This window comes from Pygoscelis adeliae, unplaced genomic scaffold (genome assembly GCF_000699105.1).
Source record: "Pygoscelis adeliae isolate BGI_AS28 unplaced genomic scaffold, ASM69910v1 Scaffold22, whole genome shotgun sequence".
Taxonomy (NCBI): domain Eukaryota; kingdom Metazoa; phylum Chordata; class Aves; order Sphenisciformes; family Spheniscidae; genus Pygoscelis; species Pygoscelis adeliae.
The window spans coordinates 763,642-789,524 of record NW_008824350.1 but is presented as its reverse complement, the minus strand read 5'-3'; the positions used below and the strand labels follow the sequence as shown (position 1 = coordinate 789,524).

General features: G+C 39.4%; 1 protein-coding gene across 1 annotated transcript in view; it reads right to left on the bottom strand.

The window, feature by feature from the left end:
- RGS6 (regulator of G-protein signaling 6) overlaps window positions 1–25,651 on the bottom strand; it is a 250,330-nt gene extending 224,679 nt beyond the window's left edge. The window contains exon 1 of the mRNA XM_009319242.1: window positions 25,568–25,651. Within this exon, the coding sequence (XP_009317517.1) occupies window positions 25,568–25,651 (84 nt within the window). The remainder of the gene's footprint in view (window positions 1–25,567) is intronic.
- Between the last annotated feature and the right edge of the window lie 232 nt (window positions 25,652–25,883).

Sequence of the window (25,883 nt, the reverse complement as noted above, 5' to 3'; positions counted from 1 at the left end):
TGGTTGTACTTAGGGATATATACAGGTCAGAGTACTTAATTAGATCAAGGAAAAAGGAAGGGTAACGTAAGATAGTGAGGTTTCGTCATTGGCTAGATTGCATCTCTGCAAAACACATTCTTGAGAAATCCACTAAACTTAAACACAAAAACACTTCTGAATAAAGTAGTGTTAACTCTGCAGTAGTCAAGAGCATCTAAACCTGAATCTTGCTTACACAGATTTTACAGGGAAATTAGCCTACATTTGAAGCAGAAGTAATAAGTAAATCTTGCAACTTACTAAGCATGACTACCCCATCCTCAGCAGGTTAAGCAGAGGTCAGCAGACATGGCAGTGCATCTTCAGTGTTACAAGAAAATCATCAGTTATTCTTCTCTGAATAGATGACAGCTTCACAACAGACACGAGTCACCAAAGAAGTCCCCCATAAGGTTTGACTGGCAGTTAGCAGGCAGAGCCCAGTACTTGACATAGTGCCGATGAACCCAACTGCTACACATGATAGAGAACATCAAATTTCTATGGTCAATCTGTTCATAGCCTTTGGGGGAGCAATCCGTCCCCAAACTGTCCTCTTGAGAAATATGTGCTTCTGGTAAATCTGCTACTACCCATAATACTACCAACAATATCCATGGTGGTTAAGACACAAAAAACTTAAAACACTAATTCACAGTCACTGAAGTAAAAACACATAGGTAAGACATGTCTTGCACCACTACATAGTCTGAAATACATCACTTTTCTCTTGGTAAAAGTAACTAAGATGCCTCTTCAAAAGAGTATATGGACAACACCAGATGAATAAAGCCACTGCTAATGCCCACTGCACTTCTGTTGTGCTGATGGTTGGGCTGAGGTTCTTTGGTGTAATGCAAATGTAAAAACAGAAACAGTGTTTCACAGACTTTCATGTATGGAAAATTTGTACTTTGAGACCATTGTATTTCTCTTTTCATATTTCATACACATGTTTTGTATGAAGTAGAAAGAAGGTTTCAAGAGTCTAAGAACTTACCTACCTAGGAAAAAAATCCAGAAAACTGATTTTCAAATGGCAATCCTTTTCATATTGACACTCGTGTTCCACACTAACTTCCTTGTCTAAGATGAGTTTATCCAATTGCAATTGGATTATATGAAATTACAGAAAAGGAACATAATATCTAGGTTGAGAATAATCGTAACATAGCTACCGCAATTTAAATTCTCAACAATCAGATTTCTTAATATCTTCACCACACCTTTATTGTGAAGACAAGGTTCCCCTGGTTTTAGCATTCTTAGTATTGTGAAAAATTAAAAGATTTTCTTTGGAATCATTTTCTCAGAGTTGAGAGAAAACTGATGGGAGCACTTCTGGTGAAGAGAGCAGGCTGCAAAACATTCCATAGGACTGCACATGGGGAGTGACAGACCTCCACTTATACATGCACCCACACCAGACGAAAAGTAAATGAGAATGGGGACATTTCTGATTTAGTACCAACTGAACTTTACAGAAGTTAGCGCCGCCCAGAAATTGTCCTCTCTAAGCACTTACATGCTTTACACAGCTTTACTGTCCTGAAGACCACCTCCATTAGTGGTTAAACATTGGAACAGGCTGCCCAGGGAAGTGGTTGAGTCCCCATCCCTGGACGTATTTAAAAGACGGGTAGATGAGGCGCTTAGGGACATGGTTTAGTGGGCATGGTGGTGTTGGGTTGACGGTTGGACTCGATGATCTTGGAGGTCTCTTCCAACCGTAATGATTCTATGATTCTATGATTCCATGCTGTTTAAAACTGGCAAGTAGTGAAGCTATTAAGAGTCCTTATCAAGGGTATCTGCATTTCAGATAATCACTCAAGCAGGAGCACCATGTTAATGTAACCCAAGGCAGTGAACAAATCATTCAGGTCCCAGGAAACATACTCATTTATGATGCCACCCACTAAGGGTCAAACAACAAGGAAACATGTATAAAGAAAGAGGATGTTTACAGATGAGCAAACAGCATAGGTTAACACGAACATTAGACGTACTGAGCCACAACCCTGAAACTTCTTCAGACTCTCCATGTTCATACTGTATTTCCACTATAAGAGCTTTAATTATCATAAGTTAATCACATCCCCGAGGCATTAGAAGGCAGCAGGCTATGGTGGATGCCTCTAATCCCTCTGGGGTGTAATTATTTCATAACCACTACACTTCAGGGTTACCTGATTGCCGTTATGGAAAATTTTATTCTCTCTCCTTTCTCAACCCAAGCCTTTTAAAATTAAATACATCTCTGACCTATTTTACACAATCCCCATTCTTTCCCTTAGCATGCAGTGTAGGACTTTGTTCTTTTCTTCAAACAGTAGAGGAAGGCTAATCTTCCCCCCCACCCCCCCCGGCTTCATGGCATGTCCAGCACAAGGTAAACTACTTGGAGGCAGTATTTTCAAAGGTGACAGACTGGATTTGAACAGAGATTTATTCATTGCTTGATTTAGGAAGGATTATGATCCCAGCTTCACAATGAAAAGTTTATAAAAGACTTGTTGCTGTAAGAAACCAGGGTCAAATACATGCAGACATGTTTTCAGCTACAGCTTTCCACCTTTCTGGTGGAAGAGATTTTTGACGTGATGACTTGTTCCTCTCAAGTTGCTGCCATATAATAAGGTAAAACAGGATGTGCATCAACATGAACTTTTTTTTTAAATTATGAAGCATTCTTTGCTTTGTCCATCTCCAATCTCAAAATCCTGAAGGAAGAGTCACCAAAAGAAACATAAGCAAAAGAAATCTCATTTGAGGAATAGACCTTTCTATTTTCAGAGACTGCCAATGGCAGATGAAAATGCCACTTTCCTCACCATGAAAGACCACGTTGAGAGTATAAGGAATTTTAGAGAATACAAGAGAAATTAATCCTCCTTTCTTTACCCGGCCCCTGGCAGAGGACCCCAACAACTTCCCATATTACACCCAGGTCTCTGAATGGGAACAACCAGGCCAAAGTCAAGGCTTTCAGACCAAGGCATTGTCATTTCTACGTCTTTTCAGTACCCATCTATGCAGCTCTGGCAAAATCTGCAAACCAAAAAATTGCAACGACACAGTTTCCACATTGACTTGCGTGCTAGAGCAATAACTGGCAGCACTCTCATGGCCTTGGTGAGGCTGACATCAGACAGCGTTCAGACACCAGCAGAGGAGAATGAACTAGACGGCATTTCATCCGATGATGGTAATCTTGGAATATGCTAAAAATATCATTCTTCCTCTTAAAAGTTTAAAGATCTCAAAAACTGCTAATATTTCAGGCTTTCCTCTCCCTTCTTAACAGGTCTGAGGTCCTTATGCACTTGTTTTGTTGAGATAAGGGCAAAGAATTAGTAACAAAAGCAAAGGGGTGAAATAAAAAGGGGAAAAGTACACTTCAAACTGGTCTGCTTGCTCAGCAAGAATCGAGGCAAGGACACTGACACTCCTTGGCAGAAGCAAAAAAATAATCAATATAACTGTAAGGCATCATTAGATGTCAAGCACCTTAGCCAAATCCTATGGTATCCACCATCTGATCTTGACATTTCTCTCCCTCTCTCTCTAAAGTACACTTTTAGAGTGGGACTCTGAACAAATACTTCCCCTTGCACTATTCAGCAATAATGCATTGACATTTCAAACTATGCAGGAGTCCAAACAGCTGACAACAACTATGTGTTGCTAGCACTGTAGCTATTTGGCATGGTAGCGAACAGATTTATCCAGCATATTTTATTTATGCAGTATGCCAACTGGATGGTTACAAATACTGTTTTTATTTGAATTTGCCAATTTTGAAGCATTTATTTAGACACCAAGACCTTAAGAGTTCTGATTTTCAAAAATGACACTCAAGAGTTTCCTTTCTAAATTCATTGAGGGCTCCAAGGCATCACATCTTTACAATACCTGGATTTCTAAGTAAAAACTTAGGGGCTGAGTTTTTCAGAGTGGTGTTTTAAAATTCTGGCTACAGGATCAACCTTCACGTCTTCTGCTCTGCTGCTAGTTTAAGTTGCCACCCGAAGTGTTTAGAGTAAGCTCTGCAGTTCAGATGCCAAGCTCTCTCCTCTAAGGATGACTGAAGCAAGACGAGCAGGAAACTTGCTGGGAACGTAATTTGCTTGCACCAATTCTCCTGAGGTAAACTCAGACTCATTCAGATACAAGCAAATTAAAAAAAAAATATATTGTCTGCAGTTCACTGTTTTCTTTCAGGTATTGTTAATAAATCTCCTATAGATATCCTACAATAAGATTTCAGATAAATTAGGACAATAGAGGCAAAGACATCATTATTTCAAAAATAACAATCTAGCCTATGTAATGTGGACTACAAAGCAGGAATCTTTAGTAAACCGTGTTAAAGTTTGAAAAGGGATTTATCAATGACTTAAAAGTCCTCCCATTTTCTGTTCTCCAGGGATTTCTTGATGCATTTCTATAAACATTAAAATGAAATACTGATCTCCTTGATAATGGAAAAATTTCTTTTAAGATTAATAACCAAAACACAGGAAAGTGCTTGAGTTCACTGACTCGCAAGTCCATACCAAAGTAAGGTTAATGTTGTTTCATTAATTGGCTAAAACATGGTGGGAGAGGGCCAGTTTTAGCTACTTAAATATATATCAACTCAGTATTCCAGGAAAACAGCAGCACTGATAGTTTTCCAAGTCATGAAAACTGAAAGTCTTATCTTTCAAATGGCTCCAGCTCCCACAGAATTACAAACACCACTCCAGAAGCCTGAAAATAGCATTTTATCAGGTTGTGGGGTTTTTCCTTCTCTGATTTAGTTATTTGACACTCTTTTTTTCCTCAAATGAAGCAGAAATGAAGATAGCTAATCTGGATGGAAAGAGCTCAACACACTGGTAAAAATAAACAGTTCAACACATTTATATATACAGCCTTCAACCTGTATATAATTGCTTTGAATCTGGCACTGAGAGGGTAAATAAGAAAAAAAGGTATTTCACTTTCATTAAGCAAGTGCTAACCTGAATGGCCTGATTTGGTGGGGTCGCCATTGTGTATCTGAGAGCCAGTCATAACACCAACACTGTAACACCTTACTTACCATCAGAACTGCTACCTTTGGTAGTCACAGGGGAGAGCGATGGACTGGGAAGAAACAGAGATTTTAACCACCTATTGTAAAGTACATGCAAACATGGAGGGCAACCTCAGCAGAAGGAGAACTCGCAGAAGTTTGACCAGAGGACTTTGAACTCAAACACTGTCACAGTAGAAATTTCCACCAATAATTCAATACTTGGAGGGGGAAAGAAAAAAACAGAAAGCAGCGCTTGGAACTCAGCATCGTCTCCTCTTCCTGTTTGCGCACCTCAAGACAGTTCAGGCCCAGCCCGAACTACAGGGGAAACATTTATTATTTTCTTCTAGAGCACAAGTTCTCATTTAGAAATATAAAGTGTTGCTCATTTCATGGTATTTGCCACCGAAGAGCAAGGACTCAGCAGTTAAGAACATTTAAGACCTAGTGGAGTTCATACACCTGCTGGCTGCAAACCACTAGGGAGTATGATGAAGAGGAGATAGCTGGTAGAGGTCAGCTCCAGAAGCCAAAATGCTGGTTCAGAAATACAGTCAATTAATCCCAGTAAGCTGCAACCATTTGCTCCACTGGCTTTAAACTGCAGTTCCACAAACCTTAGTTATTCGAAGCACAAAGTCACTTAAATATTCAGATTTCTGTCACCACTAGACAGGAGACAAACAAATTAGCTATGTTTTAAATCTGTGTAGCAGAAAGAATGTAAGCTTTTTTGTTAATCAGGATTTCAGTTACTCTTTCGTTTGATTTCTAGTTCTATAGGAATACAAGAATGTTTTGTTTTGCTTTAAAAATTATATCTACGTGATAAACCGTATGTGCATCTCAAGAAATCAAAAACATTACGACTCTCAGGACGTGAACGCTACTCTGATTTTAAAAGACAGCTGTAATTAAAGTATTATAAGCATCTCCCCTTGGGATGGGGCTCTTCTCTGCCAAACTCAGAACTGGGACTGAGCTCAAGTCATGGGCCATTAGGCTAAGTGCTGCACAGGCACAGGGAGAAAGGACGTTCCTCTTCTAAAGAATAGGTAGAAAATACACACACAGGATGCCAGAGGGGATGTAGTAATGCTAACAGGCTTCTGCAGAGCTGCTTTTTTTTTTTTTTTTTTTTTTAAATGCTTTAGAAATTAAGGCTTTTAAGCTAAGTAAGGCAGGGCAAAAAGAAATATCAAATGAAAGAGAATGAAGGGAAGTGGCCATAGACAAGAGGCTGTAGAATGAGAAAAAGTCGTATGCACAGCAGGAACTGACTAGTTTAGCTAATGACAGAGCAAAATGATAGGTTAAAGGCTAGTGAGCGATGTCTTCAGTTTATTAATGCAAGTTTATACTGGTGATTAAAGAACAAAAAGGGGGCTGTGCCGAGGGGCAGAGCTCCTCCAGAAGTGCTGACCCTGGACTCTTCCCAAGGTGCCTGCCTGCAGGGCCAGTGGAAACCACACCTGGGACTTAGGGCAAGCTTTAGCCAGGACGGGATACTCACCTAATAAGTTATCTGATACTTCAAAACTTACAAGAACTTTATTATTGCCTTAAGTTATACTACTTAAGTGCAGAAATGCTTTTGTGCAACATGATTATGACTTTATTTTAATTCCAGGATAGCAACTCTAGAGGAGCATCTTCATTTCATTTTTGATATTTTTATAGTGTCTTGGTTTTCCTTGGCATCAGAACAGAAAGAAATGCCAAAGCCTTCTCAAAAACAAAACATGAGCTGTCTTCTGGCAAACTGTACTAGCAAGAAGTCACTGATAGAGGAAGGCAATGATACAGGAAAAGCAGTGCTTTTGATATTTTTCATTGAGCGTACTGAGGCAGAGTGAAGTCAACTGAATTGAAGTAAGAAAAACAGAATCCCAGATCTGTGAAATTTCTCTCCACTACCTACATCATGGGATATTTCTCCCTCTTTTCTCAAATACGATAAACCCTACACACTTGCACACATATATTCATATACTGTACCTATGCAAAAACCAGACATATACACATGCATATGTATGCACACAACTTTATGTTATACATGCAAAAATATGAATATTGTACATATGTATGCAGCCTTTACTAAGAGAGGACATTTTCTGTACTGCTTATATCTAATAGTCCAATGGTTACTCTTCTTAAATTTCCTCTTCCTGCTTAATTTCCTATCATATTAATATTCAGAAATTACATATAGAGGATTTACGCTTAAAACAACAAAAAAAAATTGGCCCAGTCTTCTGCTGCAAAATCATGGAGAGAATTTATATTACTGCTGGACACTTCTAGAAGGATTCAATAATCAAATGTAGAACAATTTTATTGAATAAAGCAAATTAGAATGATGCCATAGAGTGATACCAGCAGCTGCCAGCCCCTTCCCACAAGCTGAGACAGAATATGCAAAAGGTAGTACAAAGGGCTACAGCCTTTATTTTCACAAGTCCCTTTTGACCGTTTTCAGAAGTGCACCTAGAGAACCAGGTTGGCCAGGAGGGAGCACAGGAGAGCCTTTCAGCCACAGTCCCTTCCAGAACAAGCTGCCACGGTCAGAAAACCTCCTCAGGCATCAGGTTCTGCCCCTCTGGTAACTCAGTCAGTGCAGCACTGCTCTCCTATCGAAATTTTCCCTCCCTAGCATTCAACCTGAGCTTCCCAAGCTGTAATTCATGGCCCATGTCCTTTGTTATATCATCTGGCATTACGGAGAAGTGCTTGGCTCCATCAGCTCTGCAATTACTCTTCAATCCTCTATAGGCTGCTATTAGATTTCCTCTTTGCCAGTCTCAACAAGCCCAGCTCCCGCAGCCTGCCTCCATGAGACACGTGCTCTAAGCTCCTGATCATCTTGGTAGACTGTGCTATTTAGACTTGAAGCTCTCCACTGATCAAGCTTTACCTTCCTTGCTACCTGTCACAGCAGTGGCAGATCTCAGGTTTTAACAATCATATTGCCCTAACTTTAAAAACCCCACAAGAATACGCTGGTTCCTACCATACCTGAGCTGGCCTCTCAGTAAAAAAGGACTTTAACTTTTTCACTTTTCTGAACTTCTTTTCATTTACAGCTGACACTCAAGGATAAATATAGCTCAGTTTACATCAAAATATACATACATACACACACACTTTTCTTCATTTACAAGAAAATTATTTAGGGCAAAATCCAGCAACCCTTTTCATTTGTACTAGCACAAGTTCTGATCAAAAGTTTGCTGAAGGCAAGGGGAGCATATCCAATGACTTTAATTAGCTTTGGGTTAAGCCATTAACAATCCTAAAGACAGCCAAATCTGAATTAGCATTTTTGCAAGGAAAAGTCCAATTAGTATGTGCAAGAACTCCGAAGTAGATGCGGTGTGCTTCAGAACCTGTGCTGGTAATACACTGGGTAACATCAAATCCCCTGCTCAGTATGGTATTAAGGCAGCTCTCAGACTTTAATGTCAGCTACTGACTGAATATTTATTTTTGTTAATTATAGTAAAGGTATCAGTCCCAACATCTGGGACAAATTCCTATTTGAGTTACTACATTTTGATCCAGCCGAATCTTTCTACAGCATCTTCACATACAGAACACTTTCAGCTCTCAATATTAAGCAGCTTTCAGCTTTGAACTCTATACTTATTCAACCAAGAGTGGCTGCATTTCAGTAGTCTATGAAATTACTATGTACAGTAAAATCCCTAGAAATATTATGGGTATTTATTTCATTTTAATTTGAACCCATTAGTTAGAAAGAAAGCCCCATTCTACAGAGGCACATCCAATTCAGCAAATTTAGCTATGATTCTTCAACATTATTACCACTAAATTACTTTCCTCCAGAATTATAGTAGGCTAAAGCGAGATATTAATTTTGTCTGAGACTAAACTACATACTGAAAGCTACTGGCCACTTTAGTTCAGCACTCCCAAAATCATTAAAATGAAAAAAAAAGTAGAGGAAACTAAGAATAAGCTGCATGCCACATGCTTAATTTCCTCTGTAGCTTCATATTGCAAGTTTGATGTCAATGATGTTAGTTCAATCAGCAATAACAAGGTATCCAAACGTGGCTTTTGCACAAACAAACAACCCAAAACCATGAATAAAGACACAGTAACTTAAAAAGGCAGGTGACAGAACAGAGACAGCAGTGTGACCTATAGGGAGAAAAAGCACAGATGATACGGAAGGCAGCAGGACAGTACAGTACCCTGTACGGCTCAAAATATCAAACCTCCCTCCCCATTCCCAATATTACAAAGCCACCCTTTGTCCCCAGCATCACCACGATGTCAAACACCTCAAATGACCTTCGATGCATTCACTACCCAGAGACTGTAACACAAGCCTTTTGCACTTACTTCTTTGAAGTTTTGCTCTCAAAGGCTCTGTTGATAGATCCAGACAGATTACCAAGACCACTGACGCTGTTAGTATTACTGATGCTTCAGCTGCCTTGCATACAAATAAGTAGTGTCAGCTGCTTCTCCCTGAGGACTTTGAGCATTTTCACTGGGATACACGCACAGGGCAAACTTCTGTATAAGCTAAAAGACCCGTTAGCTTTAAAAGGGGTCCCCAGCTTCCCCACATACCACCCAGGAACCAAGGCAGGCACAGATGGACACTGAGGTCAGCAACAAACGTGCACACTAAGCAGCCTCCTGGATCCTCCTATACCTATTCTTATGTCACATTACTTATAAAGATCCTCTTGCACAGATGACCTGAAGGAGACAGAGACAAAATGTGAATGTCCTGAGGTGACATTCCCTGCACCACCTCGGAGCAGGAAAGGCCACCAACCTCAGTTTCCCTCCACTCTTACATAAGGTGTCAAGACAGTTACTTTGAAGGTGCAGCTGGGAACATCAGCGCAGACTCTGGCTGTACTTCATACACACTTCCTTCAGCTGCCCGCCCTGGGAGAGCACTTGCCGCAGCAATGGAGTAACCTGAGAAGCGGAGCAAGCTGTCCCCCTGTACCCCTGCAGTCCATCTGCATGTGCTTCCTTTCCCCCAGTGCCCCTGTGCTCATTTATAGAGAGCATCACTACTTCATCAGGCTTCAAAGCATTAAGACCCACCAGAAGCGGCGTGGCTCTGTCCTCATAGGCTCAAATGCTACCACACAGAAGCTGTCTTACCTTACGCTGCCTGCCCAGCCAGGCATAATAAATGAAAAAGGATGGTCTACAGCGTTTTCCTCATATTTAAAATTGGCTTTGAGGGACCTATTAACCTGTGGCATTGTTCTGTCTCCTTGCTTCTCCACAGAACAAGATGTAATCCTCATGTTTCCGTAAATTACCATAATGAGGTATTTCATGAGAGGTTTCATTTTAGCTCTACACATACACTGCTTCCAAAAGACATATTTTGTACATCATCACTTTACTACTACCACCACTGCCGGTAGAGTTGTGGTCTTTATTTGATGTGTCCATCCTGCTGCATGGAGCTCAGTACATGGAATCCAACAAACATATCAACTTCATCAGATGCAATTTTTTTTTTTTTCACCTCCTGTTGAAGTCTGCACTAGCCTCTCAAAGAAAAGGAATAATTGTATTACACAGTTCAGATGCTGGAAACTCATGATAGCTTCTCATTCATTCAGAGGAGGCACTAAGGTAGCTAAACCACGAAGAAAGTCAAGAGTAACAAATGCAAGGCACGTTAGCGGTAACATTTGGATTACAACACGGAAAAACAGCTTTATGAACATAGCTGAGCCAAGTAGCTCCACAGCAGCACCGACGAAGTACACAGATTCACATGCTGGCACTCCAACACAGCCAGAACAAATATTCTGACCCACTTCATTGGAGGGCCCCCTCTTTACATAACAGATTTGATGCTAGCAACTATTTCCCCTTTAAGAACAAGCAACTCTAGGATGTTACTTAATCAGGCCACCGTCTATCCTGTGCATCCCCAAATGAAGCAAAACCAGCAAATTATTCTTTTCTCTCCATTTCAAAGACAACGGGGGAAAAAAACCACAATGAAAACACTACAAAAAGTCATTAAAGTGAGAGACAACTAATTTTGTCATCAAATTCTTTACACATTGGACACAGACCTTGGACGACAGTACCACAACAGCACTACCCCATCTGGGATTTCCAATGCCTTTAAGAACTCTAGATTTAACAATTTTGAGATGCACTTTAGCAACCACAACAACAAAACCCCCAAAACGTCAGATACATAAATTGAGGCCACTGTATCCCAAATGATTAAACCAGAGTGATCTAATATTCATACTTTCCCTAGAGTATGTCTCTTTGTTTTTGAGTGCTGTCTTGAGACTCCTTGGCAGAGAGGAAGACTATGAAGTGCAGCTGAGCAGTTCTCTCGCCTGAACTGCTCTCAAGACAGCACTTTGAAACAGGAAGAGACAGGACTCAGGAGAACGTATAAATATCTTATAAGGTGCTGGAACACTCAGTAATTAATTTTTCAGCAAGGAGAAGCTTTTATTTCAGCAATGTGTAAAAAATAAATTTCAAATTCCATACCCATGGCCTGGCTACTCATGCTCTGACCCAAAGTAATAGCAGAAATGGAAGTCACGATTAAGGAACCTGCATAAAACAGGCCAAGAGCCCCTGCTTTTACTTAACCTGATTTCCACGGTAATAGATGAGAGTTTATTTCCATTACAGAACTCTGGAAAATTTTATTTTCTTTCTGTATGAACCTAAGAGAAAGAGAGCACTCTGGCTTTAATTAGGACAAGAAGCGGGGGTGAAAGATCCCGAAAGCTTTACCTGCTTCAGCGCAACAATGCTTTTGTCATTCTGGAGTCGGGGGTAGGTTAGACAAAGCATGAAAGCATTAGCCAAACCAAATGGGAATGTCCAATTTTTATGAGAGCGTTACCTTAAAAGTCACAGTGAGCCAAATTCAACATGTGACCTGATGGGAAAAAGAGTGCTCCTCCATCCCTCCTCTCCTTCCTGAGCACCACATTTGCCCGAGGCTCTTCCTACACAATTTTAACCCATCTCTCCTCGATATATTGCTCTTCCAACATAGAATCATAGAATCATTTAGGTTGGAAAAGACCTTTAAGATCATCAAATCCAACTGTTAACCTAGCACTGCCAAGTCCACCACTAAACCATGTCCCTAAGTGCCTCATCTACCCGTCTTTTAAATACCTCCAGGGATGGTGACTCAACCACTTTCCTGGGCAGCCTGATCCAATACCTAACAAGCCTTTCGGTGAAGAAATTTTCCTAGTATCCAACCTAAACCTCCCCTGGTGCAACTTGAGGCCATTTCCTCTTGTCCTATCACTTGTTACTTATGTGGGAACACTTGCTCTGTTCCAAGCTCTTCTCTGCAGTCCTGAGTAAACAATTAGTGATAGCCTCAATTAGCTCCCTGATTAGTTGACCTGCTATGTCTGCCAAGATCTGGAGGACAGCTTCGGACGTGCACCTAAATGGTTTGCTACACATTTCCACTTTCAGCTAGGAAGCCACAGAGAAGAGAATCTGTTTCCTGTGATGTTTCTGGAAAAATTTCCAAGATCAAGAAGTCATCAGACTGGAATATGAATTTAAAAAAAAAAAAAAAAAACCACAAACGCTTAAGTTCCCAGCCCCTTGATCTTACTGTAAGAAAGAAAGAAATTAAGTTCCTACACCACTGCTGCAACGGTCCCATAATAAGGATGATAAACAAGATTGCTTTTCTAAAAAATGTAATGGTTTTGACATATTGTTTCATTCCACAAAACAGAAAAGGTATTTGGGAAAAAAAAAAAAGTCATGGGAGGAAGGAAAAAAAAAAGGCAACAGAAGTCAGGAGCCCAGCTGTGACAACATGCACCTGATGTCACAGGATTAAGTTCAAATACCTGCCCTCAATGAGGCAGCAAAAGAATTTAAATCAAGGTAATATGTTGGGTGGGTGCATTGCAATACTGGAGCTAGTCTAGGTCTTCATCTCTGGATTTGATAAACACACCACCAGGAACCCAATAAAAATCCTTACTGATACCTTGTACACAAGTTTTCATAAACAGTTTCTTTAAATAAAAAAATTCTCATCCCGATATCCCCAAACAAATGCACCTTTCAGCATTTGGTTTCTCTGTGAATTATAGAGCCATTTTATAATGATTCGACTATTTGTTCAGCTGCTTGCAAACTTAGTGAACTAACAACGAATAACAATTCTTATTAAATATTTCAGATGTTTCTTTCAAAGGTCTCATCCTTAGGAATCCAGGAAGAGAATACCGATTTCCATTAGGTAAACATTTTGTCAGCAGTAATTCAAGTTTTGTACACTAAGCATTCTACAGAGGTAAAAAGACATTTCTTGGATCAGATTCCAGCATTAGCAATGAATGCTTAAGATCTAAGGCAGCAACGTTTGAGCAGAAAACACACCCACACAAAAGCCAAACTTAGTAAATACATATGGACACAGATGGTGAGGTCGCTGGGTTACCAAAGACAGAATATCATAAAACAGATGAAACACTGAGTGCTCCAGGTAAAAGCAGACACATTGTCACCTTGTTGCTCTTAGCAATTACAAACTGCTCACTATAGGCAGTGGAAAAGTCCTTTTCCAGCAATCCCAAATCACTTGATTAGGCATTTATCACCATACTCACCACCAGCTTCATTCTGTTCAGTTGGTCGTTGGTCTCTGTTTTGTTTTCTTGGGTTTTTTTTTTTTTTTTTGGGGGGGGGGGGGGTTGGTTTTGTTTTGTTTGTTTGTTTTAACATCAGAGGCAGCCAGTACTTAGTGAAGCTTTGACTTCATGGATGGCAACACCACAGACAATGAGGGGTTCCTTGTGCACCTCACAGGCACTCTCCAGCTTCAATCAAGGGCTGGGTTTTGACCTTTCCAAGAGCTCTTCTCAAATTTTGTTGAAGTGAAATTGAAAGATAATTCAAGAGCTGGGTGTGATTTTTATCCAAACTGCTAAGCACCAGGGGAACGAACAGAAGAACATCTGAGAAGCCCCTTCAGGAGTTAACACTGGCAAGGTGAGGGGGTGCCTAGGGAGCCAGAGAGCTTCCTTTGTGCTGAAGCTGCTGCCTTCCCTTCTAAACTGCTAATTTCCCACAGGATCAAACTGTCAGGTCCTGTGGATACAGAACCCAAAACTATCAGAGCCAAGACGGACAGACTGATATTTTCTGGACATCTCAATTCATGCTACTACAGTGCCTCCAGGGTAATTTCTTTTGCAAGGGGTGTCTGTCTGCTACAAAATGAACCAGAATGAAATGATTTCCAACAGACCCACAAAGAGGTGGCAAATTGTCATTGTTTTCTTACACTTTAGATTCAAGTCTGGCTGCAAGTTGTAAGCCTAGAAGCTAAAACAGCCGCCTCCTCTCTCATTACAATCTCCCTCCATTAACCGGTTTCCCAGTCTAAGGATTTTGCTTGCCCTGCTGAAAATACTCTTGGAGTGGCAAGGCTGCCACAGAGAAAGCTGGTCAACTGCCATAATAAGTATGCAAAAAATTAAGACACTAGGGATAAAATAATTAAAGTAACAGAGCTGGTTTACTCATTCCTGCATGTTTTTGTAATTCATTTAGAAAGAAGCATCTCAGCTGCTTCTCCTTGAATGCCCCAAGAAGCTCTCTGCAACTTGACATATTTAAATGGTTTCTCTGGTCATTGACTCTTCCTCAGCACTTCAACTGAATGCACCAAAATCAGGGGAGTAAAACAGTGTCCACCACAGGGTATATGACCCAGCACATGACCACGTCTCTCCTTCATTGCTCTCCCTCAGTCTGACAGATGAACTCAGTGCTATTGAGACAACAGTGGCCTAAAGGGCACCCAACCTTCAGTTAATTTCCACCAACTTAAAACAGCTACACCGTAAGAATGGTAAGACTGTCAAATGAAATACTTTGGGGGAAAAAAAATAATCAGGAAACTGCAAAATGAGTTTTTTTGTATGTAAAGCTACAGGAGCATGTAGCTTCAGTGTGCCTTTGCCTGACCTCAGAGGTGAGGCCTCAGAGGCCTCCTTCTATGGCCAAATGTTTCTCAAATAAATCAAGTTTACACAATTAAAGATAACGATGACAGCAACAGACTACAATTAGAGCTTGCATGCAGCCCACAAGTGGAGTCAGATACTTTTAAGACTGCTGAAGAAATGCTTTAAGTACTTTTAAATATCTCTTGCAATTCTAAGTCAGCAAATACTGGTTTTTTAAAAGCAATCTTGGAGTCTTAACCCTCTCTCCAAAATGCATCACCCTTTCAGTTCACTTATCCTTTCTGCCTACTTTTGGTGCATGCTCTTTCAATCCTCTTTTCTTCCTTCAAACACTATTACCCACGAATGTCAGACACACACAAAATGAACATTTTAGCAAAGACAGAACCAGAGCATAGGCCACCGCCACAAAACTTTTAGTCTGTCACAATTTCATGCAAGTTTGGGTCAAGGTCTTTCCTATGCCCCCTGAAACTCTTAGACATCTCTGAAGTGGGAGGAAGAGAGCACCACTGATGCTAAATACACTACAAACAACTTAAATACCATTTTTATCGTTGGAAAAGAAAACGGAGGTTTCTTTCTTGCATGCAGAAAGGAAAACTTGTTATAAAACTCAACACGTTTTATGTGCTTTCCAGTCAAAAATACTTAAAAAAAAAAATCACTACCAAAGTAGGTCACCTTTCCTGGTAAGAGGACCAAGGAAAAAAGCACTTTGGCTCCCTGTTTCCAAAGAACAGATGCTTTCACATTATTAAAAAAAATGTGGGTTTAGTTACTGTTTTTTCCACAGATAACTTTCTAGATACAAGACAATGGTTAGACTATCTTCAGCGTACAGACAGACAACAGTAGTGCCATTTACTGTAGCCCTGTTTTTCCATGCATAGAAAAAATATAATTAACAGAGCTCCAGTTAATTTTACTATTAAAAGCCCAGTGGGAAACAGTGCAAGTGACAAGAACCCAGTGCTGCCAAGGTTTATGTGACATTTTGTGCACGTTATTGAATGAGCTAATTTGTACATAGCTACAAGCCCACATTTAACAAAATTGTGTGGATTTACTGATGGGGAAAGACATCCAATTATAGCATCAGTGAATGAAATATTCCCTTTATTTGGGGCACCACCAAAACAGCTCCTGCAGCCATGGTCATGCCAACAAGCAGAGGAGAACTGTGCTTGCAAATACAGAGGTTGTTAAACAGCCTCCACAGCCCTCCAGTTCCAGGTCTCCTTGCTAAAACTGCCAACTAATGTAAGACATAAGGAAAAAACATGTGAAATGGTAACAGAGCCAGAGAGGAAAATTCTTAATATGCAATGGCCACCAAACCTATTTTCATCAAATGGGGAAAAAGTACAACTCAAAATAGTTGGTAGAGGAGGAGAACAGAAGTGACACCTGCAGCACTATACTCTGAGACGACTCTGGTACACAAAACCATTTCCATCTAGAGTTTAAAAACATAACCATAGAATCATTTCTATTTGACTTCAATCCCACAGAACCCCAGTTTTACAAAACCGAAATATGAACAAAATTGATCTGCTTTCTCTCTCAACCAAGAAAGAGATCTGAATAAGTCATTAACATGTTCCGTGATTAAATTCTTCTTCCTACCTATTCCACACATTGTACTCTCAGTTAAAGCATTAGAAAAATACATATAATATTTTGTCATTTCTTCTTGTGTATGCCACAAATATGTATCACTTTACAAATATGTATCACTTTACCTTCAGAGGCACTGATTTATTGGTCCAAAGTATAATTTCCACACACTTCAATGCAAGGTAATATTAATGAGCTCCATTAACATCGAAGAAAAGCAAAGTAAGCAGACATCTTATCTAAATGAACACCTTTGCTCATTCCCCACCCACCCACCCAAAGACATGTAGCCTTTGAACTAAAATATCAAATACACTCAATGAGAATATAAGTCGTTGTTAAGCAGACCTGTGCACTTCAGTGTCTGGTTAACTGGTTACTTTTCATTTTCTTCAGTTCATTTAACTTCGGAGAGACAAGGAAAAAGAAGATACAGGACAACAACAGCAGTGAAAAAGAATAAAAGTAATTGCTTCCCCTTGAACATGGTATGACAGCTTCTCATGAAAAAAAGAAAGTGTGCTTCAAAATGTCTTAGGATGCAAAACATGAGTTTTTAAATGGCACTTCATTTGCATATTTTCATGGTCCCGCATATGTAATTCTATTTATTGAAATGAATCCTCCCACTCAAGCTTTATTGCAGAGCCTTATGAAAGAAGTTCATGATCCTCTGAAGTGATATTTTATTAATCAGGATAGAATAAGGGTTTAGCTGAAGTTCTATTACAAAACAAAAAAACGTGGTTTCATATGCATTTCATCCAATTCCATCCAAACTCTTTTCTCTTTCATCTTAATATTAGGGTTCAAGACTGCATCTGAAATAGCCAGAAGCTGCCTCCTGGAACGAGTCGGGCTGGCAGCTCTCTACTATTTCACTACTTCATTTTGTTTTGTTTTTAATAAATGAAACAATCCCATGGCTAAAATAATGCTTTAGGCAAAAAGAAAACACTCATAGTCAGCATCTTGCCCAAAACAACATGCAAAAGTAAATCAACAAACATAGTGAAAATACTCCAAGACCATAACTTAAGATGCTGACAACAACAAACACACAGAGAACGACATGAGAAAGATGCTGGAGGAATAAAAGAGAACTGCTTCCAAAAATGCATGGCATTAAGTGCTACAGCTATAATAGCATAATCTTACCCTCTAGCTGAACCTTCCTGTTTTATCTCTGTATTCTAAATTTGCACTGGTTGCTTTGCTAGAAATATACTTTGACGTTATCATAGCTATTGGTCCTGGCTCGTCTTTTTTCTGCCTCTGAGAACAGCTAAAGTAATAGATCACTGTAAGACTTTTATGGGTGCAAGAGACAGTTTGTTTCAGTTACAAACAGGAGCAGAGAAAAGATGAGCCAGAGAGGAAAGAAAACTAAATAAACTTAAATAAGACAACTATTTCTGAATATGGAGAAAACTACAAAAAAAAAAAAAAGAGATAGCTATAGGCTTATCACCGAAATAACTAACTACAAAGAGGGATACAATACACGAGGGCTAAGGCCACCTTTACACGAGGGCTAAGGCTACCTTTTCCAAGATCGGAAAGACAGATTCATATGTGTAAAATGTAAACGAATTATTCTATGCATGCATTATTTGAATGGAAAGATTTAAGGCATATAGGATATATAAGAAAATAATATACATATATATCTTTTTAATATATCTTATATATGTTCTAAGAATGTATCTCCTGTATTAGGCTAAACGATATAGCCAGGAAAAACATAAAGGTTATTTTTTCATCCTCATTACTTCAAAGGCACGTGAGTATGTGCACGCGCATGTGTGTATAGTTATGTATTTATATATCTAAAAAGAGAAACAAGAAAATAGTTATTTGAGGGTCTACCTACCTGCCACGTTACATGCATTTCCCTATTTGTAACTTCGCACACCACCCACTAATCTGAATCTTTAACCTCAGCTAAGTCTTAACTATTATTGCAAAACAAACGATGGAAAGAAACAACAAACCACAAAGTGTCCAAAAGCCCTTCCTGCAGGTGGATCACCTCCACCTGACTCTAAAAACATGTTCCCACCATTTGTATGACAGCTTTATTTGTGTCTAAACAATGATGCAAATCAGCTTCTGAAGCCCTCTGGCACTAACTTCTTGCAATTTTACACTAATGCCTTAGATGATTAATCATTCATACACATCTAAGAGATGCAGAAATCAAACCCACAGTCCCCAGCTTTACCACAAGGCTCCCCTGACAGCTACCATCAAGGTCAGTGGCATTAGCTTTGCTCAAGGACACCGACATGTGTCAAACTTCAGCAGTACAAATTGTTTGCTCTTGCATGAATAAAGGGTATTTGCAGGTATTTTATCCCTATTCAAGGTGATCTGAAGAAGGTACAAATGTAAAGCTAGAAAGACTTCTTGGCTCATTTTGTCTCCTTCTCTACTTTTGTAAGAAACGATGTCACACAGGCCTCTTCAAAAACACGCCTACACCTATCCTAAAACCAGCTGGCTTCCTTGGCCACACTACTCCGTGCAGCAGTTGCTCCAGAATTCCACTTTTCTGAGAATTAGATTTCCCATGTTAATTCCCATCTTGCATTTATTAATCAGAAATTTATAAAAATTTGTGTGCACGCCAGCACTATCCTCAGCTTAGTAAGGTCTTCTCCCTGCCTGACATTTATACCTTAGAGCACTCCTGCAGAGTAATTACATCTCTCCTACCTCATTTTGTTTTGCTCAGCTAAATAAGCCACTTGTTTCTAGTCCATCCTGCGTAACCAGGTCACGTTTTCTGACAGACAGGAGATGACAACAGAGAAGACTGCACCATGACCTAGATGAGGCCATATCACTGGCCCTTTGCATAATACTATTGACACCTATCACTCCCCTGGAAATATTTCTCCAAGGCACTCTAGGATTATATTTGTGTTTTTCATTGCCATTGCACAATACTGGACCATGACTTACCAGTGTACTCAGGTCTCTCTTCTCTGCTGCTCCTACCTAACAGATCTCTTGCACACAGCTGTTCCCACCTTTGTCCTCCACTGTACAGCCTCTCTCTCTCCATAGGACTAAATTTAATGCCACTACTGTGATTCCTCTCCCCAAGATTTTGCTATATGAGGTACAGAAAGGAGAATTATTGAATGTTACACCTGTTACTACAGGAAATGCCAAGAGGGAATCTCCTAGATAAAAACCATCCAGCTCTGCCTTTACTGCAGCCACAATTTAACAAGTAGCCCATCTTGCACGCAAGCGTTTCCCCCTCTCTGTACAACACCCTATGCAGTCAAAAGTTGTTGACACAGTAAATCAGTTGGATAAAGAAATTAGCAAGGTTTCAAGAAATGGTCAACTTTTGTTTACAGCCAAGGCACATGAGTATTTGCAGTGACAAGTTAACTGAAACCTCCTTTTCAATGTGCAATACAGAAGTGCAGAGTTAAAGCTGCCCTGCTGCCTAACCTATATGTTAACATATCTCAGTAACAAGATCAGGTTTAAATTTATCTTCCAACATGAGCAGTGCTAGTTTGGGTGTTACTTATTAAAAATTGTGCGTGTTTCAATTCCTGAAGTACTGATATGTACTCTCAAATTCAGTCCTAGTTTAATCCTGGGTTACTGCTTTTAGTCTGGAAACGGAGTAAAAATCAGGAAATGTCAAGAGCAAGCTGGCTTAAAATGTCATAAAGTAATCTCTAACGACAGTACAGAAAAATCTTTGGGTAAAATTTGAAGACTACAGGTCTGCAGTGTTATCAACTTGTGCATTATCATCAAAATTTTACAGTTTTATGTTAAAGAACCAGTTACAAAACAGAAGCAAATGTGTGAGAATCTCAGATTTCATGTACAAAAATAAGGTTGAAGGCCTTTACATGCAGCAGAATCCTAAAATATAACTCAAGAGACAAATAAAAAGAATGCCAAAAGTATTCGGTTTAAATGCATTTTAGGTTCTGTTACCTCTTAAAACCTTGAAAGGGTTAGGAAACCTCACAAAAAGATGTAGACTGCTTTCATTTATTAAAGTATAAAAGTTGTATGCATGAAATCCATCTCATTGTAACACACTGCAGCTTTTTTTCTTTATTTGCAACAAGTCATCATTTGGACTATACCCTTATGGGTTTTTGTCTGCTTTCGGTTGCTTGGACAGGGTCCTATTGAGATAGTTTTTCATGTGCTATTTAGCACAACTTAAGAGCAAACAAATAGTAGTCTTGGTCTTCTGACTAGCTCCCAATACCAGCATTATCTTTTTCTTATCTGAACAGCTAATTTTAACAACAGTCTCTTCCTCCATCTTTCTGCTTTGTGGTCCATACATTTTTTGCATGCTTACATCTGTCTTCACAACTGCTTGATCTCCCATTTCCCGCCCTATCACCACGTTGGACCAGGTCTGACAGCAACACTCCAGCTATTTGCCACGACTGGAACCTTGGAATCTGCCTGGAGAAAAGCTGCTAATGTAAAGTTGCAATTTTTTTTTTTATATGATTACAATTCAGATCTTAAACCAGCATTTAAAAAGGGGGTAAGGCTGCCAAGTACTGAAGGTAGCAAACAACTCAGATTTTTCTGAAAGCATCTTGTGGCAGCTGCAAGTTTGTATTACATTTACTTAGAACAGTAATTGCCATTGGAAATTAGATTTTCCTGCTTGTTCAAAAGATTTACGATGAGTAACCATAAAAATTCAAAATTTAACTCACTAAGTGCTAATGTTAGCAAGCAGATATAAAAGATGTGTCTGGCAAAATTTAGCAGAGATGGAAATGTACCATCAGATAATCCAGGTCATTTCTTTGACAATACCCTTTGATATCCCTCAGAGCATGCATGCTCACAGTGGTTCTAAGCATCTCTAACAGTACAGTTTGCGAACTCTTCCCCATCCTAAGAGATCTCTCTCAGGAACAAGTACGCCTTGCTATCCAATCTAGATTTTCATTTCTGTGTTTTCATTCTTCTTGTTATATTCCCCAGGTACTCCTAAACAATTCTTCCTTATTCGTATTTTCAGTTCTTATTTAGTTAAGCCCTAAATATTTCGATGTTTCTTTTCTTTCAGTGACATGACAATTTTTCACCATCCTTTCTGTAAGAAGATTTGATTTGCCAAATTATTTTGGTAATAGGTCACCTAATAGGTCTAGTGCCAGAAGGTGTCCATGAACGATTTGTCTTTCAATACGGTCTGCAGAAGGTGAACTTTCAGACCTGGATTATTGGAACAATGAGCCAAAGGGCCCCTGGGACATAGTAACCAGCACTTGGAAGCCAGAAAGGCCATCAAGGGTAGCTGGATTTCAAGGGAATGTGTCAGGCATTTAAAATCAATTGATATTTTCTGTTACTGTTTGCTTGGAGTGCATTTTTCTCCTATCATTGGCTTTTTATTGCATTTTTCCTTCCGTGCTGCAGCACCCACACAACACTCACAGACTGAAGTGAGGACTGGGATGTCACTCACTTCCACAGAAGCCCTTGTGTATTGACATTACCTGCTCCCATGAAAAGGAGGGTAACGCATTTCAAACAGTCTTTTTAAGCACCACGTACCACTCTGCTAGTAGTAATCCCAACAAAAAAAAAATACATCACCATCTTCTCCAGATGTGGCCAGACCAATTAAAGAAAACATGGTTCCTACGTTTTACTCACAGAGCAGTACTTAAACAGCAATGCAATTTCTGCAGTACCCTTAAATTTTTCATTGGATATCACTACACCACACAAGATAAATGACAGCACATCCTTACTGTGGCACTACTCATAGCCCTATAACCAGCCCAGGGCTAAGTACTGGGACATAAAGCGAGATGAGAGGAAGCACAAATCCTAGGAGCCGGATGCAGCTAGCTTAGTTATAGATGTCTACCATATGACATAAGTACCTGACAGCTACATGTTGAGGCACCCATGATCGTCAATGGAGACCTAGTCAATATGACTCATGTAGTTTAGGGTACAATTCGTTTTAAACAAGTGTAGGGTGAGGCAAATCACACCCTAAACACTACTTACTCTAATGAGTGCATCTGCACTACCTAATTCACACACAGATGTCTTCCAGAACTGTAGGGCAATATTGAGCATTTTGGATTAAAAAAATACCATGCTTGACAATTTGATAAATATCAGCCCCCAAAAGGTTAACCCTGAAGGTAGAAGAAAATAAGACTTATCTCATTGAGACCATCTGCTGTAGCAATCGAAGCAGTTAGAATCCATTTGATTGCAGGAGTCCATAGAGAATATCACAAACTAATTGGAGTAAAAATAAATTAGTTTATTTTGTTCTGCATGGCCAAAATCCATCCCACTTAGTTTTACCTACCTCAGTAAAGAGAACAGCCTGTTCTAGGCTCTCCTCCTTAAACAAAACAGACGAGAGGTTGCTCCAAAGGGACACTCGGCACCACCTAAGATCTGATTTGTCCTTCAGATACGTGTATCTCTTGCTAGTGATTATAAAGAAAACCAGGCTACCACAACCACCCTCTTGGCTTATGAACTTCAAATAGACTTCAGTGAGTCTCAGTAAGGAAAGCATGAACAATTTGCTGTTGCACTTGTAGGGCTTTCCTCCCTCAAAACCCACAAACGTGACAGTTATGACAAGCAACAAAACAGCTGACACAGCAGGAATTACTGTGCTCCCATTATTGAAGCCCACCCTTATTACTTCTTCCTTAGGGGGATCAACAATTGCATCTCAGGATCCCTGCTGTGAGAAGCAAACCTTTTCTTTTGCTGTGACACACCACCAACCCTGAACTGTACGGTATGCTGGCAGATTGTGTTCTGTATTTCAGGGAGTCCAGTGCAGTGTTTTTCTCATTCATTACTGGCAATCAAGCCATTTGAAAGGAAATAAGAGATGAAGAGCTAAACACTCATTTGGGGAGAGGAGAGATAATCAAGAGAATAGAAGTCTTGTCTCAGATTTTGCATATGATTTCTCAACACTAAGGAACATATAACTGATGTGTAATACATATAGCTAATATCAAACAGTAAATTAGATTTAGAAAGTCAATCACCAGTGGAAATTAGCTTTGAAGAATAGGTAATATTAACCCTATTCACAGAAGCAACAAAACCCCTCAACAAAAAACCTGACAGACATGCGTTAGCTTAATATTGACAATACAGAATACAGTATTACTGAACAATGCACGGGGCATGCTATTCTAAAACATAACTATGTATTTTGACAGATGACTGTATTATGAAGGGCTGATAATACTGAAATCTGAGGAACACCAGTAAGGAGAGATGAATTAAATGGTATGAGTACGTTCTCCGTTGATACCGCAGAACTTGCGAGCCTTATTCTACAGTGACAATAATGAAACACTAAAAGGCAAAGACATGGAGAAATCCTTAAGTAGAAATGCCACGAGATTAATAGAAAAAGTGAGGCACATTCAAATAAAACAATGTTTTCAAGAATAGGCAAGTGGATTCTCTGCAGAGTCACAGATTTAATGCCCTAATTCTAGATCACGCAACCAGAAACTTCTTTCATATCCCATATCTGCTTCAACCCGCTGGGGTGTTGGACCTCTCAGCAAACAGGTTCTAAAAAGATAATCTGACTAACTGACTACTGCTACTTCCAAATTAGCAGCCAAATTGTGTTCATAACACATTCAAAACAAACAAGCCTACACATTACCCAGAAAGTTTTCCCATGTTAACAATTCCAGATTCCAAACCAAATATGCAACAACTAAACCAAAATTATGGTTATCAAAAAGTAACACTTTAAACAACTTATGCTCTATACGAAACCTGAATTATTTTCTCAGCATATGAAAGTCATCAAGATTGCAGTCACGCAAGCAGAAAACAGTACCCTGTACACCCAACATATTTTAGTTATTTATAACTATTTTGTAAGGTGTAAAAATGAGTGAATATAAATTTTACCCAGGATCATACTATGCAAGGAAACTTGATTTGAGCTGGCATTGTAGCTCTTGAGTTAACAGAATGGTAGCTTCTTTGAGCCATGCAGGAAATTTTATTTTTGTCAGAACCATACAGCACTTTCGCATGCTACTTAAGAAACATTTTGCAGGTTAAATAAAATATGTTTACATTATTTCATTGAATTACAAAAAGACTCCATTTCATAGATAACGGATACACCTACCCCAGAGTAAAACAATGCCTTAGCAAATGGGTCAATAGATTGCTTTCCTTCATCTTTTATACTACCTCCAAAGTACTTCAGAATAAGACATTTTATCATGGTGAAAGAATGTTCTTTGATATCATGCATTGCTGTTATTTTACCTTTGTCTAATTCATTTTTCACTAGCACTTGAGAGGTTTCTCTTTAATTTAAGCAATGCAATGGGAAGTAATAACAACTACCTGCAAAGAATTGAACTGTAAATTATGCAACAAAAAACACAACATGAAAATAAAAAAAAAATGTACTAAAAGATTGTTGTATGCCAGCTGCTTTATGCTTAGTGTGATAAAACTTGGAAGGTACGTACAATTAGTTTAGTTAGGCTTAGTAAACTTGAACAATTAGCTAAAGTCACATCACAACTATTCACAAGAAGTTATAAGTTTCAAGTTATTAGTTTGTCATCAAATATTTTATACTAACAAGCTTAAATGCTTCCACTGAACAGAGTAAGACTTCCAAGCTCCCAAATGCTATAGTTTTAAATACTGACTTTCCCGAAAATTATTTCAGCTATGCATCCAAGCAGCCTGAAACATACCTTTGACTTCAAAAGGGGCATGGTATCCTTTTAAAAGTCAATCACATAAGAAGAGATTTTTGCAAACAGCTCCAAATCCTTACCTTTCTGTAGACTATCATATTTGGAGAACTCTCCTCTGGGTCAGCGGTTTCCACATTACTTGGATCAGTGGGCGCTTGGGCCATGTTTGCCTCTCGTCGCTCAGACTGCAAGGACAGGAGCAAAAGTCAGCATTGCTGCAGGGGAGCATGGCGAGGACACGCAACTACCTCCAAGGCAGGCACACGAGGATGGTACAGAGGGAACCACACTCCAGACTGCACCCAGTGCAGGATTTTATCACACCATGTCAGACAGTTAAATGCTTTGAACTGATGTCTCTAAATGCCCCAAAACTGAGTATTGCCAAGTCACATA